The sequence below is a fragment of the Eschrichtius robustus genome, chromosome 4 (assembly GCF_028021215.1).
Source record: "Eschrichtius robustus isolate mEscRob2 chromosome 4, mEscRob2.pri, whole genome shotgun sequence".
Lineage (NCBI taxonomy): Eukaryota > Metazoa > Chordata > Mammalia > Artiodactyla > Eschrichtiidae > Eschrichtius > Eschrichtius robustus.
Genome location: NC_090827.1, coordinates 49,036,998 through 49,055,010, shown reverse-complemented (window position 1 = coordinate 49,055,010; position 18,013 = coordinate 49,036,998). Strand labels below are relative to the sequence as shown.

General features: G+C 38.7%; 1 protein-coding gene across 1 annotated transcript in view; it reads left to right on the top strand.

Moving 5' to 3' along the window:
• The window catches only part of KLHL2 (kelch like family member 2), a 127,748-nt gene that overhangs the window by 8,644 nt on the left and 101,091 nt on the right, over nt 1-18,013 (top strand). The window contains exon 2 of the mRNA XM_068542663.1: nt 3,061-3,186. Within this exon, the coding sequence (XP_068398764.1) occupies nt 3,061-3,186 (126 nt within the window). The remainder of the gene's footprint in view (nt 1-3,060; nt 3,187-18,013) is intronic.

Genomic DNA, 18,013 nt, shown 5'->3' with positions numbered 1-18,013 from the left:
TATTAGAGAAGTGGGAGCTAAAAATATTTAGATTTAAGAAAGAAAGCAGCAGTATAAACATTGGTTGTTGTGTGGTATCTGCCTTAAAGTTAATTCTTTAATGCAGGAAGTTTTAATTCCCAATTTCTTAAGCAAATATAAACTCTTGACTCTTAATGATATTCTTTGTAAGGCAGAGTTGCTTTTGTTTCCATTCTGAGCATTGAAAGGCCTTCTATGATAGTTTTGCCAGTCCTCGATATTATATTTTCCCTCTGTTGTAAACTTAAGTAATTAAATTTGAAGCAGATATAAATATCATTAACTTGCTACATATGTGGATATTCGGTGTTACGTGGTCAGAAAGTTTGTGTAGGTTGCACATATCTACATAATTTTCCCTTTTCCTGCTGTTTTCTTAATGAAAAGGTGGTGGAAATGGCATTATGAGAATACGTCTTATACTAAAAAGTGTGTCCCCACTTCCCTCTGCCAGATCTGCATGTTCTTTCTTTCTTGGCTTCTAGCTCTTTTTCTTAGGCCGGGTGTAACTCATCCCTCAGTGCGTGTGCGCGTGCGCACGCGGCCACAAGGAGTAGAGTGCACCATCCCATTCTCCCACTCCAGCTGTGGACTCACCCACTGGACAGCAATGGCACTAATTCGTTTGTAAGGTCCCCTTAGAAACTCAGTTGGTGGGGTAGCAGCTCTGATGTCCACTTCTAGTGGGTGAGCCCTCAAAGGATCAGGTATCCCTCAATAAGTGTTGATTCTGGGGGAGGGGGAACGAGCAAGGATAACTTCTGTGGTTAATGCTGGGTTATCTTAATGTTCAAGTACCCGAGTTTCATGGCTTCATGTACCACATTTCTGTCTCCAGCTAGATTTTTTTCTCTCAAACTCTAGACGCCTGTAATCATCTGCCAATTTGAGAACATCTTCACTTGGAAGTCTGATATCTTAAAACCAACATGTGTAAAAACTGAGCTCTTGATCTTCCAACTTCCAGACTGGTTCTGTCTGCAGCTTCCTCCATTCAATTAATGGAAAGTCAATGCTTCTAGCTGCTCAGGCCAAGAAACTTGGAGTTACTCGGACTTCACTGACATGGCACTGTCAGTGCCATGGCACATGCCTTCTGTCAACAGATCTTATTAGCACTCCTTTAAAATATATCCAGAACTCAGACACTTCTCATCACTGCTCCTGCCTCCACTGCTGCTACGCTGTTCTGAGCCACTGTCATCTCCTCCTGCATTACCCTTCTCAGTAGCTTCCCTCTTTTCATCTTTGACCTATAGAGACTATTCTCAACCAGCAGCCAAAATGATCCTTTGAAAACATAAGTTGGGTTGTGTCACTGTTCTGCAGTACCTTGCCATTTCACTCAGGTTAAAAGCTAGTGTACCCAAATTGTTTTCTGCCTCAATCTCTTTATCTGTCATATGGGGATAATAATAGTAATTAGCTCACTCAGGGTAAAAGCTAGTGTCCTACATGATCTGTACTCCCCTCTCCAGCCCTGCTCTCATGTCCTGGAACACACGAGGTGCATATTGGCCTTTGCTCTCTAGTTATTCCTTCTGTCTGGGCCTTCTCCCACCTCCTGGTCCTCATTCCAATCTCAGTTCTCAATTTGGCCTGCCCTGATCACCCTGTTTAATACTGCAAGTTCCATCACTCCATCACCATCACCCCCATACTCCTGACTCTCTTTACCCGGCCCTCTTTCTTTTTTCCGTAGTTCTTAATTTCTAACGTGCCACTTAACTCTACTGGTCTGTTGTGTGTATTGTCGATGCCCCCCACCCCCGCCCGCCCCCCGACTCCAAGCTCCCTGAGGACAGGGATTTTTATTTTGTTTATTGATATATTCCTTGTGCCTAGAATAGTGCTTGGTACATAGCTGGCACTCAAAAATTATTTGCTGAATTAATAAAATAATATTTGAAGAATGAATTATCTTTTCAGAAATGGGTCAGGAAAGGAAGAGGCGTGAAAAGAAATGGTGCAATAAATAATGATGTTTGCCTTTTGTTCTTTGTGTGATGTATATACAAGTATGATTTTTTTAGGCTTAATTTGGTATCCTAATTTATTAAACTTTAATAGCTTTATTAAGGTATAATTTACATACCATAAAATTCACCCATTATAATTGTGATCGTAGTAAATTTCTAGAGTTGTGCAACCATCTCCTCAAAAAGTTCCTTTTGTCCATCCATATGCAGTTAACCCTCCCCACAATGGCACCCTGATTTCATTTGTTAATTTTTTCGCCCCCAGATTTCGAAAGAATAATTTACACAGCAATACTAACATAGCTTTGTACTCTTAAAAATTACACATTTAAATATGAAATTAACTATCCATTGCTTAATGTAGGAAATGGTATTGAACATTAGTGAAAAGAACGGCCTTGAGGGTCAGACTAGCTGCACTCTTATCAGCTCTACCATTTACCCAAATTGTTTTCTGCCTCAATCTCTTTATCTGTTATATGGGGATAATAATAGTAATTAGCTCACGGAGTTGTTGTGAGGATTAAACAAACAATGAAAGAAAATTTAGTACAGTGTCTGCCTTAAAGTTAATACTCAGTAAACAGTTAAAGTAGGTCCAAAGTATATGGGGTAAATAACCTTGCAGGTGGAGAACAAAATTCAAATCAGATTCTAAGCTTCTGAAGTGTGTGTAAAATATGACCCAGTTCCTGTCTTGGTTTGTAAATAGGCCCACTGCAGAATGTAAAAGCAGGTTAATTTCCAACAGAGAAAATCATTTCTCAGCATTTCTTCTGAAGGTATCTGCTAAACCATGTTTACTGAATTTTCTGTTCCCATCTTTGAGAGAGCTTTGAAACCAGGGAGGTAATTATCTACTTTTTTGTTAAAACCACAGTGACCATCAGAAAGTGTTCTGAATTGTGTATTAGTCTTGGGTTGAAAAATGCTGTGAGACTTCCTCTAAGTGAGTGGGGGAGAAGGGCATTCATTATATCTCTTGTAGCCTGATAAGTCTGAACTAAACTATCTTTAATAAGATCTTTTTCTGTGTTTTGTTATTTTCTTTTATGTACAGATGCACAAAGCAGGGTCATCAGAAGCCTCTCGATTCAAAAGATGATAATTCCGAAAAACACTGCCCGGTGACAGTGAATCCTTGGCATATGAAGAAAGCTTTTAAAGTCATGAATGAATTAAGAAGGTATTATTACGTTAACATACCTTTATTTTTCACTATAAAGTGAATATATTCCCCACCCCTCATTTTTGCTTTGTTTGATACAGAGAACATTTAAAGCTTTTTCTGCAAGTTTTTTAAAGGAAGGAAGAGAGCAAAAAATTTATCAGAAGTGTGAATGGTATAAGGCTGCTCTGTCCAATATGGTAGCCACTAGCCACATGTGGCTAGTCTGAATTGAGGTGCTCTGTAAGTGGAAAATACGTAATGGATTTTCAAGACTAACTACCAAAAAAAAATGTTTATTAATAAGTTTTAAAAATAATACATTTTGAAATGATATTTATTATTCTAATATTGGCTATTTTGGGTTAAATAGAATTTTACTTAATTCTATTAAATTAATTTCACTTGTTTTTATTTTTAAATGGGATTACTAGAAAATTCTGACTTGCATTATATTTCTATTGGACTGGCTGGTCTAGGGTTTCTAACTTATCATTGCAAAGCATATGAAAACTTTTATTAAAATTTTTTTTATTGAATAGTTAATTTATAACATCATGTTAGTTTCAGGTGTACAACATAGAGACTCAACATTTTTATAGATTATACTCCATTTAAAGTCACCGCAAAATAATGCGTATATATCCTTGTGGCCTATCCATTTTATACATAGTAGTTTGTACCTCTCAGTCAAATCCACTACCCCCATCCTGCCTCTCCCCTTCTTCTCCCCACTGGTAACCACCTGTGAGTCTGTTTCTGTTTTGCTATATTCACTAGTTTGTTTTCTTTTTTAGATTCCACATATGAGTTATAACATAGAATATTTTTCTTTCTCTGACTTATTTCATTTAGCATAATACCCTCTAGGTCCATCCATGTTGTTGCCAATGGCAGAATCTCATTCTTTTTTATGGCTGAGTAGTATTCCATTGTGTATATATACCACATCTTCTTTATTCATTCAACTGTTGATGGACACTTAGTTTGCTTCTACATCTTGGCTATTGTAAATAATGCTGCTCTGTACATTCAGATGTGTGTATATTTTTGAATTAGTGTTTTCATTTTCTTCAGATGTATACCCAGGATTAGAGTTGCTGGTAGTTCTATTTTCAGTTTTTTGAGAAACCTCCATAGTGTTTTCTATAGTGGCTCTACCAAGTTATATTCCCACCAACAGTGTAAGAGTGTTTCCTTTTCTCCACATCTTTGTCAACATTTGTTATTTGTAGATTTTTTGATGATAGCCATTCTGACAGGTGTGAGGTGATATCTCATTGTGGTTTTGATTTGCTTTTCTATGAAAATTACAGATGTTGAGCATCTTTTCATGTGTCTGGCCATTTGTATGTCTTCTTTGGAAAATGTCTCTTCAGGTCTTCTGCCCATTTTTTAATCAAATTGTGTTTTTGGTATTGAATTGTATGAACTGTTTGTGTATTTTGGATATTAACAGCTTATCAGACATATCATTTGCAAATATTTTCTCCCTTTAGTAGGTTGTCTTATCATTTTGTCAATGATTTCCTTTGCTGTGCAAAAGCTTTTAAGTATAATTAGATCCCATTTGTTTATTTTTACTTGTGTTTGTTTTGCCTTAGGAGACAGACCAAAAACAAATATTGCTATGATTTGTATCAAAGAGTGTTCTGCCTATGTTTTTTTCTAGGTGCTTTATGGTTTCGGGTCTCTATTTAGGTCTTTAATCCATTTTGAGTTTATTTTTGTATATGTTCTACTTTCATTCTTTACATGTAGCTGTTCAGTTTTCCCAGCACCACTTGTTGAAGAGACTGTCTTTTCTCCATTGTATATTCCTGCCTCCTTTGTTGTACATTAATTGACCATAGATGGGCAATTCTTTATTCTGTTCCACTGATCTATGTTTCTGTTTTTGTGCCAATACCATGCTGCCTTGATTATGGTACTTTTTAGTCAGGGAGTGTGATACCTCCAGCTTTGTTCTTTTTTTCTCAAGACTGCTTTGGCTGTGCAGGGTCTTGTGTGGTTCCATATAAATTTTAGGATTATTTGTTCTAGTTCTGTGAAAAATGTCATGGGTATTTTGATAGGGATTGCATTAAATTTATAGATTGCTTTGGGTAGTGTGGACATTTTAGCAATATTAATTCTTCTAATCTATGTACATGGGATATCTTTTCATTTCTTTGTATCATCTTCTTTTCCTTTGTCAATATTTTATATTTTCAGAATGTAGGTCTTTCACCTCCTTGGTTAAGTTTATTCTTAGGTATTTTATTTTTTTTGGTGCGATTTTGAATGGGATTGTTTTCTTACTTTCTCTGATAGTTCATTATTAGTATATAGAAAAGCAATAGACTTCCATATATTAATTTTGTCTCCTGCAAATTTACTAAATTCATTTGTTAGTTTAATATTTTATTGGTGGAGACTGTTAGGGTTTTCTATATATAGTATCATGTCATCTGCAAGTTGTAACAGTTTTCCCTTCCAACTTCTTCCCTTCCAATTTAGATTCCTTTTATTTCTCTTTCTTTTCTGATTGCTGTGGCTAGGACTTCCAATACTATGTTAAATAGAAGTGGCAAGAGTGAGCATCCTTGTCTTGTTCCTGATTTTAGAAGAAAAGCTTTCAGCTTCAATCGTTGAGTATTATGTTGGCTAACGATTTATCATAAATGGCCTTAATTATGTTGAGATATGTTTCCTCTGTACCCACTTTGGTGAGAGTTTTTATCATGAATGGATGTTGAATTTTGTTGAATACTTTTTTTGCATCTATTGAGGTGATCATGTGATTTTTATCCTTCCTTTTGTTAATGTGGTATATCACATTGATTGATTTATGGGTGTTGGACCATCCTTGCATGCCTGAAATAAATTCCACTTGATCGTGGTATATGATCCTATTTATATTTGGCTTGGTAATATTTTGTTGATGATTTTTGCATCTGTATTCATCAGATATATTGGCCTGTAATTTTCTTTTTTTGTAATATCTTTTTCTGGTTTTGGTATCAGGGTAATTAATGGTGGCCTTGTAGAATGAATTTGGGAGTATTCAATCGTCTTCAATTTTTTGGAATAGTTTGAGAAAGATAGGTATTAGCTCTCCTTTATATGTTTGGTAGAATTCCCCTGTGAAGCCATCCTGTCCTGGACTTTTGTTTGCTGCGAGTTTTTTTTTTATTACAGATTCAATTTCATTACTAGTGATTGGTCTGTTCAAATTGTCTGATTCTTCTTGATTCAGTCTTGGCTGTTTGTATGTTTCTGGAAATTTGTCTGTTTCTACTAGATTGTCTAATTTGTTAGCATATAACTGTAGTATTCTCTTATGGTTTTTTTGTATCTCTGTGGTATGGGTTGTTATTTCTCCTCTTTCAGTTTTTATTTTATTTGGGTCCTCTCTTCTTGCTGGTGAGCGTGGCTGAAAGTTTTATCAATTTTGTTTATCTTTTAAAAAAGCTCTTGGTTTCATTGTTTTTTGTTCGCTTTTTTTGTTTGTTTGTTTAGTCTCTGTTTTACTTATTTTCTCTTTGATCTTTATAATTTCCTCCCTTCTGATGACTTTGGGCTTTGTTAGTTCTTTTTTTAAATTCCTTTAGATGTAGATTAGGTTGTTTGAGATTTTTCTTTTTTCCTTTTTTTTTTTTTTCTCTCTTTTTTCTTGAGGAAGGCCTGTATCACTATAAACTTCCCTCTTAAAACTGCTTTTGCTGCATTCCATAGATTTTGGAAAGTTGTGTTTCCATTTTCATTTGTCTTGAGGTATTTTCTTATTTCCTCTTTGATTTCTTTATTGACCCATTGGGTTTTTTAGTAGCATGTTTAGTCTCCATGTGTTTGTGCTTTTCCCATTTTTCTTTTTGTATTTGATTTCTTGTTTCATACTGTTGTGGTTGGAAAAAATGCTTGATATAATTTGTGTCCTCTCACATTTGTTGAGACTTGTCTTGTGGCTTAGCATGTGATCTATCCTGGAGAACATTACATGTGCACTTGAAAAGAAAGTACATTCTGCTGTTTTGGATGGAATGTCTTGTAGATATCTTCTAAGTCCAACTGGTCCAACATGGTATTTAAGACAACTGTTTCCTTATTGATATTTTGTCTGGATGATCTGTCCATTGATGTCAGTGGGGTGTTAAAGTCCCCTCCTGTTATTGTATTATTGTCAACATCTCTCTTTATGTCTGTTAATATTTGCTTTATACATTTAGGTGCTCCTGTATTAGGTGCATATATGTTAATGAGTGTTACATCCTCTTCTTGTATTGATCTCTTTATTATTATATAATGTCCTTCTTTGTCTTTTGTTATAGACTTTGTTTTAAAGTCTGCTTTGTCTGATATGAGTATTTCTACTCCTGCTTTCTTGTCATTTCCATTTGCATGAAATATAAGAAAACTTTTAGACAGAGAAAAATGTAAATCTCTCTTTGGTGGTGGTGGTGGTAGTGTTAGTAATTTGGGGGAGTAGTGACCTGCCCATTGCTAAGGAATTCTCAAATATGTTAAGAGTCACTGCAATGAAAGAGTGACTTTAAAGGTTGATTGAAAAACGAGTAGCTTTTTTTAAATTAAAAGACTAATGTATGTATTAGCAGGCTTGGTTTTATTTTCTTAGCATTTTGTGAAAGACATATATTTTCCCATCATTCCCTTTGTGAAAGTACATATATTTAAAAGCTTGGGCTAAGAAGGGAGTAACTTAAACTTTCCTTTAATCTCTCTATGCTATATCTTCCTGAAAGCCCATCCTTTTTTTTTGTTCCATCATTTGTTTGGTTCTTCTTTAATTAAAGACTCGGTAAATATTCATCTGCTGGGTGCTGGAGATACAATGGTAAGCCAGAACAGACATGGCTGCTACCCTCATGGGGCTTGTGATTGACTGCAGGAAGCAGGCATTAATCAAAGAATCACACAAATAATTTACTGTAAATTTTAATGGCAGTAACTGCTACAGGGAGGGCTATGAAGTTAGATAACAGTGGTCAGGGAAAGCTTCCCTGAGAAGATAAGAATAATTGTGCTGAGATCAAAAGGAAAAAATAAGTAAGGAAATGAAGTCAGGCATAGAGAATGGCAGTGTCCAAGTCTTGTGGTGGGAGTGAGCTAGCCTCCTGGAGGAGCTGAGGAGTAGCTGGAATGCAGATGGCTGGGGGGTCATGGCAAGAGAGGAGGCTGAGTGAGTAGGTGAGGGCCAACATTCTTAGAGCCTTCTACATTTTGGTCTTTATCAGGAGTTGCCGTGGGAGAAGCCATTGGAGAGTTTTAAGCAGGGATGTGACATGATCAGATCAGATTTGTATTTTGAAAAGAACACACTGGCTGCTGGGTGGAGAGTGGATTGGAGAGAGAGCGATAAGAGAAAATTAAACTAAATAATGGATATTAGATTTGTTTCCTAGTGCTGCTCTGACATCAGTTTCAGTAAGTAGGTTTTCATTTAGTTTTTGGGAGAAAATATAGGTGGGATAATCCAGCAGGTCTGCCCATGCTGTTTCAGTTAATCTCGTTGCAAAAGTAGTTATTAGAATGTAAAATGCAGTGGTTATTAAGTGACACTGAAGGAAAAGTAAGAAAAATAGTCTGGTTATTTTGAGACATTTTCTTTTTCTTTGAAAAATCTAGAAAGACTGACTTTTAATAGGCCTATTCATGTTACTTTTGCCCCCACTCCCATGGGGCTGGTAGCCAGACCTTCCACTGATGTGTGAGTGGGCCCCTGTTGACGAAGGTCTCAGTCACTAAACTACAGGGAGGGCCACACCTAGCTCTCCTTCCTGAGGTGAATGACCCGAGTTTTTGGACAAACTCTTTGGCCTTGGGCCAGTTGTTTTACTTTTTTGAGCCTTAACTATAAAATGAGGGGAATGGACGGAATGCAGTCTGAGGTTCATTGCTGCTCTGACGTTCTTTTAGCCTGTGAGGTTTTTTCCTGCTTCCCTGCATGTGGTGCACCTTGTCTCATCCTGGGATTACTTAGCTGTAGCCGTCATTCAGCTGTTTGTACCATTTTGGGGGTGAACTGTATGGCTGTGGAACAGTATGTTTTTGATCTTTGTGTTGCACCATTTCAGTAGCTAGCATGTAACCAGGCTAACAGTTGATGTTGATTTTCAGAACGAAGAATAATCTTTGAATAGCTGAGTCTTGGCTGCCACATCCACAACAAGGATTGTTTTAATGAAGTCACCGACTGCTAGTGTTTTAAAAAATGAACTCTCTTTGAGGCTCATCAGCACTTTTTTTTTTTTTAATGTCATTCCCTTTTCTCTTACCCCTTATTGCCAATTTTATTTAATTCTATTTTTTAAAAAATAAATTTATTTATTTATTTTTGGCTGTGTTGGGTCTTCGTTGCTGTGCGCAGGCTTTTCTCTCGTTGCGGTTAGTGGGGGCTACTCTTTGTTGCAGTGCGCGGGCTTCTCATTGCAGTGGCTTCTCTTGTTGTGGAGCACGGGCTCTAGGAGTGCAGGCTCAGTAGTTGTGGCTTGCGGGTTCTAGAGTGCAAGCTCGGTAGTTGTGGCACATGGGCTCAGTTGCTCCGTGGCATGTGGGATCTTCCCAGACCAGGGATTGAACCCGTGTCCCCTGCATTGGCAGGCGGATTCCTAACCACTGCGCCACCAGGGAAGTCCCAGTAATTCTTAAAAAAAAAAAAAAAAAACAAAAAAAAAATCTCTGAAGAAACGTACTCCTTGTACAGCTGAAAATCTTTTGTTATTTCCTGTCCTTGCATCAACTTCCTGCTGTCAGAAATAGGTAGCTGAGAGTGGCTTCCTGACTTCTGGGAAGGGAGAACTTCCTTGTTCTCTCCATTCTGCTCTTGGGCTGTCACCTCTAATAAGTAGAATATCAGCTGTACCCCAAAGAGTGTTGTTATTAACCTTTGGCTAATGAAAGGGAAATTTTAGAAGTAAAAGTCACTTTTCTTCCAATTATACTTGGTGTAAGGTATGGTTATGGGACTAGGAAGACAGGAGTTTTGTAAAGTTTAAGTTATAGAATTTTTTTTTAATATAAATTTTATTGATTTATTTATTTATTTTTGGCTGCGTTGGATCTTTGTTGCTGCGCACGGGCTTTCTCTAGTTGCGGCGAGCGGGGGCTACTCTTCGTTGCAGTGAGCGGGCTCCTCATTGTGGTGGCTTTTCTTGTTGCAGAGCATGGGCTCTAGGCGCACAGGCTTCAGTAGTTGTGGCCCGTGGGCTTCAGTAGTCATTGCTTGCGGGCTTTAGAGCGCAGGCTCAGTAGTTGTGGCGCACGGGCTTAGTTGTTCCTCAGCATGTGGGATCTTCCCAGACCAGGGCTCGAACCCATGTCCCCTGCATTGGCAGGCAGATTCTTAACCACTGCGCTGCCAGGGAAGCCCCAAGTTATAGAATTATAACTTAAGAATTATAATGTAAATTTATAAAAATGGAATGTTATATTTTCTTTAAACTAGTTTTTCATTTCTTTTAGACAGGAGGCCCAGATATAGCTCTATGTCCCAGTCCAATACGAGTTTGAATAACTTGCAATTATTGGTGTTAAAAACCCTGTGGTCACTTCTAAACAGTGTAGTCAGCAAGTATTTGTAAGTACCTGGTTCTCCTTTGAAGTCAGCTAGCACGCCCAGAGGCTGTGTGGGAGCCAGAGCCAGTGTCTGTCGTGTCCCCTGCCTTTCGAGTGACCTGATTGTGCAGGAGATGTAGAGAAGAGGATGAGGTGGTGGAATATCGTGTGCAAAATGTGGGTCCTGAAAAGGATTCTCACAAGAGAAATTCACAGAGGTGGTTTTGGTTGGGCCTGATAGGGATGCAGTAGGATTCATACAAAGGACTGGAGAGGAAAGGCAGTTCCTGGTCTGGATAATTGCACAAGCTAGGGACGGGCTAAATGTAACCTGTTTGGTAAAGTGAATCAAGAAGAGTTCATGCTGGGGAGTCTGTAGAAAAGGTCAGAATTATGGCAGGCTTAAACAGTGTGATTCATTGCGATTTAATTGCAAGGACAGTGGGAATCAGTGAAGGTTTTTGAGAAAGGGTGTAGCATCATAAGACTAATGACGTCGGGGAAACAGCCTGGCAGCGTAGTGAAAGGCGAGTCTTGTACAGCAACACATCTCTGGTGGGGAATTCAGCTCTGTACATTTCCTAGGCATGGCTTGGCAGGAGGAGGAGTTTTTCAAAGCACTAACACACTGACATTTTCAAAATCAAAGCAATAGACCTTTACAGAGTGCTTACTCTATGCAACACACTGTATTGGGCCTGTGGAGCAGACAGAGAAGCAGGCTGTACCCCGGACACACATTTGCTTGAGGACATTACGCTGTGAGCTTTTTGAGATGACACACATTTGCTTGAGGACATTACGCTGTGAGCTTTTTGAGATGACCAAAAAGGAACTATCAGATTTAATCTTTTGTGTTTAAAATAAATTTTAAAAAAAACAGTCTGTTTTCTAGGATATGGGATAAGACCGGACTTGAGTTTTAAAAGTTTCAATGAGTATTACTGGGGGGGACCAACCTATTATTTGTTTAGAAGCAAGCTAATATTGATCCTTAAGTTGCATTTAGGAGTTGAAACTTTTTAGTAAGGATAAGTCTTATGAAGCAGTTTGAATGTTTGCCTGTATATCACACAGAAGCCATAAACATTTAGTCGTTCAGTTACAATAGCATTTCTTACATTCCAGAAGATAATTTAAACAGAAGATCCTGAATCCCTCTCTTAAGGGAATGCTTATTGTATTTTTCCCCCAGGACTTTTAGACAGTGTGGACCCAGATCACTACTAGGATTATATCTGTTGTGCATCTATGAAAACGTCGAGTTTGTGGCTCTTCTTTGGTTATTTGTACTTTGTTGCTTAGGTTGCAAGTGAATTAAACAACAAACTGAAGTGAGACTACCTTTTCATAGCTTTATATCACTGTTTTTGAAAGAGATTTAGGAAATTACACAGGGTGTGAATTTTTTTTTTTTATCACTAATGTATGTATATATATTTCTATAGTAAAACGTCAGCTTCTTTTGTTTTTATGTTGTACTGAAGTAGAATATAAAACATTCCTTGAAGGACAGAGCAGTTGGGAAGGGTCCCTAAATCAAGCAAACTTGTTTATTTAAGAAAGTTTAAGAGACATTTTGAAGCTAACAGTCTCAATTTAACTGGTAATCTTCTACAGTGTATCTTAAGTACTTGTGATAGATTTCTTTTTAGGTGGTGTTTGTTGAGTGAGCATGGATAGAATCATTAAACATTTCAAAGATGTGAAGAATGGATGGTAGTGAATGAATTTGCTTCTGTTTCGTCTTCTCTTTCCTGGTGTGGGGTGCTGTGCTGCCTCAGGGTTTGCCTTCAGCATCCCCTCCTAAGTCAGAAAATCGGAAGATGCTACCTTAGCTGTTTTTCTTTTAAATTATTATAGCTAAGAGTATCTAGCTCATGTTTTATTTCACCAAGTTTTTTAAAAAAGTAACTTTTAATAAGGAAGTTTTCTTTGTACATATTCTCCATTTTCTACATGTAGTCGAGCTTTTATCACACATGTTCAGAAACTCACTCCTGCCATTTCTGTTTCCCCTCTCTGAAATCCTCAGCTCTCCATTTTGCCTCCTCCCCATCATCTTTTCCCTGTCACTCATATCTTCTTTCACTTTATTTCCAATTATTCTTTTCACCTCCTCTCAACTGTGACCAAGTATTCTTAGAAGTCCTCAAATCTGGAGTTGTTACCTTCCCTTCTCGACAAATACTCAGTAATGTGCTTCCCCCCACGTCTTCTTGTGGCTTGGTTTTGTCACTTTTCCCTGTCATTCTGTTCTCTTGATTCTATGTGGGATTCTCTATTCTGGGATCCTTTTCTAGTTTAAGGCAGTTTCTAAATCACTGACTGTAGTAGGTTTTCATACGCGTTTACAAGTTGACTGTCATCCTTTCCTGCTTGCTGTTAGAAAATCTCAGCAGGTGCAAATCTGTTGAAGGGGCTGTGCTGTCTTTCAGGACTCTAATTGTGGTGGTGAATCTTAGTAAGCCCAACAGCTAGGTTTTCCCTGTGCTTCACTGCCACAGAAATTCAAATTCAAACCATCATTGTTTTAAGAAGAAGAAGGTGATGGTGGTGACACTTGTTATGGAGTTGTGTTGCTCTTCAAGATTATTGACATTTTAGCTAGGTTGCATCTCCCTTGTCTGTAAATGACACTACCAGTTTTTGGAGGTTTGGTTAAATATAACTGATTGAAGTCAGTGATCAGGAAGCCTTTCACCTTTAAAACAGCTTGTTTTCATTCCCCACCTCCCTTCTTCCTGAGCAGCCAGAACCTGATGAAGTAGCTGATCAGCAGCTCCGCATCTGGCTCATCCTGTGCTTCCTCACTAGGTTTTAACTTTCTTGGCTTCTGACCTCTTGCCTAACTTCTTTTTCTGTCTTGCTCTTGTTTCTTTATGCTAACACTGATGCTGCTGCAAAGATGCCTTTGGGCACATTCCGAGGCTGTGGCTTGTGTTTGCTCTGTGGACTCTGGCTAAAGCTCATCTCAGCAGCCTAGCACCTCGGCCGTTATTCTGATTCTGCTCCATGTGGCAGGAAGTGCCTCCACATCTCACGCAGCCTGGCACCTGAGGAAGAAGGGTGGACAGATGCTATCTATGTAATCTCTCCACCACCCCCACTTCCAGTAGAAAGTAAATTCTTGTTTCATGGAACTACCAACTATTTTAGATATCTCAGAGCCTAATGGCACATTTTACTTTAAGAAGATACACATTAGTCCCCCCTTATCCAAGGTTTCAGTTACTGTAGTCAACCACACTCTGAAAATATTAAATGGAAAATTCCAGAAATAAACAATTCATAAGTTTTAAGTTGAGTACTGTTCTGAGTAGTGTGATGAAATCTCACTGTCCTGCTCCATTCCGCTTGGGACATGCATCATCCCTCTGTCCAGTGTGTCCCGGCCGTTAGCCCTCTTGGTTATCAGGTTGGCTGTTGCAATATTCACAGTGCTTGTGTTCAGGTGACCCTTATTTTAACTCATAATGGCCCCAAAGCACAGGAGAAGTGATGCTGGCAATTCAGATATGCCAAAGATACACTGTAAAGTACTTCCTTTAAGTGAAAGGGGTGAATGTTCTTGCCTTAGTAAGAAAAGAAAAAAAATCATATGCTGAGGTTGCTAAAGATCTATGGTAAGGAGGAATCTTCTATCTGTGAAATTGTGAAAAAGGAAAAAGAAATTTCTGCTAGTTTTGCTGTTGCACCTCAAACTATGAAAGTTACAGCCACAGGGCATGATAATTGCTTAGTTAAGATAGAGAAGGCATTAAATTTGTACAGTAAGATATTTCGAGAGAGAGGTTACATTCACATAACTTTTATTACAGTATAGTTATCATTGTTGTATTTTATTATTAGTTACTGTTAATCTCTTACTGTGCCTAATTTATAAATTGAACTTTATCATGGGTATGTATGTGTAGGAAATAACATGGTACATATAGGTTTCGGTACTATCTGTGGTTTTAGGGATCCACTGGAGGTCTTGGAATGCATCCACCATGATTAAGGGAGGCTTCTGTATATACAGCAGTGATAGGGTTTTCTAGTCTTAGGAATTCATTCGTTTGATATCAGAAAACCAAAGGGTGTCTAGATGTATTTGGGTATGATTCGTTTTCAAAGCAATTTTTTTCTTGAGAAGGACCGATTTTCATGATGTTTCACTTTGGAGATGAGTGCCTATCTTTTTTTCTGTGTCAGTTGAGTTTTACATAAGGCCTGTGTAACTCCTGTTATTCTCCAGACTTGAGCTTAGAAGCAGTTTTCTTTCCAAAGCTTTCCTGTATGTTTGGGCTTGACCTGTCTCCTGTGTACTCAAACACCCCACACTTGCCCTAATACCTATCAATTCATTTTGTAAGTACCCATCAGCTTGTCTCTTTCCCCAGTTCCACTGTGAACTCCTTGCTATCACGGACATTGTCTTGTTTACTGTGGTAAACTGACATAGTCCTTGGTGCCCAGTACGCACTTTAGATATTTGATGAATGAGTGAATAAATTCAGATTTTGCTAAGTAGCAACTTTATTTATACCATTATTCTGAAAGACTTTTCCTTCTATAGTCCATTCCCTCATTAGATTTCACATAATAGGAATATAAACTCACCATGTAGACTTTGGGTATGGGCTGCTAAAACAAGTTTCTGTTATTTTTATTGCCGGATTTTATTGGTAGCCCTCTTCTCCTCACCTAAAGTCACTCAACTTCTTGTGAGCATGCACACTTGGAATGAAGAGGTAAGGGCCAGAGTCAACAGACATACACTGGCTGAATGATAAAAAGGTTGGTCAAATCTCTCTAGTCTGTGAGTGCTGTTTTAAAAACATGTTATTGCTAGAGACAGAAAGATAAAAAATTGAACGCTAAAACTAAGCATGTCCTTTTATCTATAATGTGGCATTAGACTCCATGTGACCTAACCCAGGGTGCGGCTGCATACTGGTTTGGCAGTGTTTTTACTCTATTAGTTAACTAACATCAGCTAATAAGCCCGTAAGGCCAAGGTAATTATGTGATAGCCAGCAGGTGTTATGCTAGAAGGTTTGGATCAATGAGTAATTATAATTGAAGTTAAATGTAATTAATTATGTGATTTGGAGGCATTCAAGTGTAATTCCACTTGAGTTCCATCTTGAAACCAGAGCACTAGGAAGGATTATTGACGAAAGGAAAATAGACATAAATATGCACTTGACCCACGTTTGAGCTGTGTCCAGATGACCTGGTCACCGTAGGAAACCTGGATGGCCCTGCTGACCCCAGCATCCCTCTTCTCCTTCTCGCCCATGCTTCTTGTGCTACACACCCCGTTGTGCTTTGCTGCTTCATGTTTCTGTCCAGCAGCATCTGCTGTTCTCTCTGTGTGGGGTTCTCTTGTCCTTCTCCATCCAGCTAACACTTACTTGTGTTTAGAACTCGGCTAAGGGCAGTAGCCGCAGGACACCTTTTCTGACCCCCAGTCTGATTTAGATGCTCCCCTGTTCCCCTGGCATCTTCACTCTGGCGCTTCCCACTTTGTCCTGTAATCCTTGCATTGTCAGTCCTTTCTGCTAATCTCCTTAATGGCAGAGATGATCTTGCCGGGCTTTGTTGAATTTGATTTTTTCTAACTATTCTTGTAGAGGTAGTGCTAAAAACCCACTAAAACTGGCCCTTTTATAAACTATATATAGTTTATAACTATATATAGTTTATAGAACTTTAAAAAATAGCTTCTAGTATATAGTATGTCAAATAATAATTGGGTGTTGTTTCTTTCTTTCTATTCCCTGTTTTATCCAAGCCTTAACAAGTCTTAAAACCACATAGCTTTAGATGGTTTTGTGAGCCAGACTCCATAGATTTGAATCCTGGCATTGCCACTAGTGGTGACTTCAGGCTTCATATTCATCTTTTCCTTGGTTTCCCCAGCTATACATTTTAAGGGTAAAAATCACAATAACATGGATCTCATAAGATTTTGGTAGGGTCTAAGTGAAATAATACATGCGAGTGGAGCTCCTGTATAACACCTTCCTGAAAACACCACTGAGTTCCCCCTGCTTAACTTGTGAACCCATGAAATTCATAGAATTGCAGAGTGATTTTATCTGCGCAGAGCAGACTGTAGACTTTGTCAGTTTTCCACACTGATCTGGAGGAATTACAGCTGAGTGATGGCCACCTCTTGAGTCTAACACGTGACCTGCCTGATGTCTCATATGGCATCGTGACCCGTGCTTCAACTTACAGGGCACAGCGAGCTCATCACCAGGATGCAGTCCTCACCAGGGCTGTGCTGGCTCCTTTTCTTACAGTTTCTCCTAGACTGGAGGGAAAGTGAGTACCAGTAGGATCTCCAGAAGTTTTGGTGTGAACTCTGCAGAAACAAGTTTATAAGCAGTGTCGAAAAGTGGAACACTCAAGGACTGGGTTAAGCTCCTGTGAAAATGTTGCTTGTAAGCTACTAGACATGACAAGCCATCAGGCACCCTTGTAGGAAATAGTCGGAATAGTTGAGGTGGCCCAGCGTGAGCTATGTACACTATACACATAAATTCAGTGCGAGGATATTTGAGGTGCAGAAAGGACTTTGGGTTCATTGCACCTGTTTCATTCATTAATGACATGATTACCAGCAAGGTTGGTGTTAGAGTGGAGCCCTCTTCCTTGTTCTGGAATTAGCGCCAGCCACCTTTTTTGCCAAAAAGATAAATTCTGTGACATTCTTATTTAGCTGGAGAGTCTCATCTAGCAGCTTGTATAGCATGTGAAAAGTGTTCACTACATGCTTTTCTTTTTTTTTTTAATTAGTTAATTAATTAATTTATTTTTGGCTGTGTTGGGTCTTCGTTTCTGTGCGAGGGCTTTCTCTAGTTGTGGCAAGTGGGGGCCACTCTTCATCGCGGTGCGCGGGCCTCTCACTATCGTGGCCTCTCTTGTTGCGGAGCACAGGCTCCAGACGCACAGGCTCAGTAGTTGTGGCTCACGGGCCTAGTTGCTCCGCGGCATGTGGGATCTTCCCAGACCAGGGCTCGAACCCGCGTCCCCTGCATTAGCAGGCAGATTCTCAACCACTGCGCCACCAGGGAAGCCCACTACATGCTTTTGAATGTATTAAAATGGATATTTTAGAACTGGAGGTATAATTATGTGTGCTGAATAATTGTTTTAAGGTAACAAAATGCTTTTTAATTTTATGTGTGGTAATATTTTCTGACCTTGAAGAATGAGATATTTTGCATTGGGAAAATGTTCTGATTAAGTTAAACTTCAAATGCTCAAACGCCTTTCGAGCAGCAGGTGTAGTTGA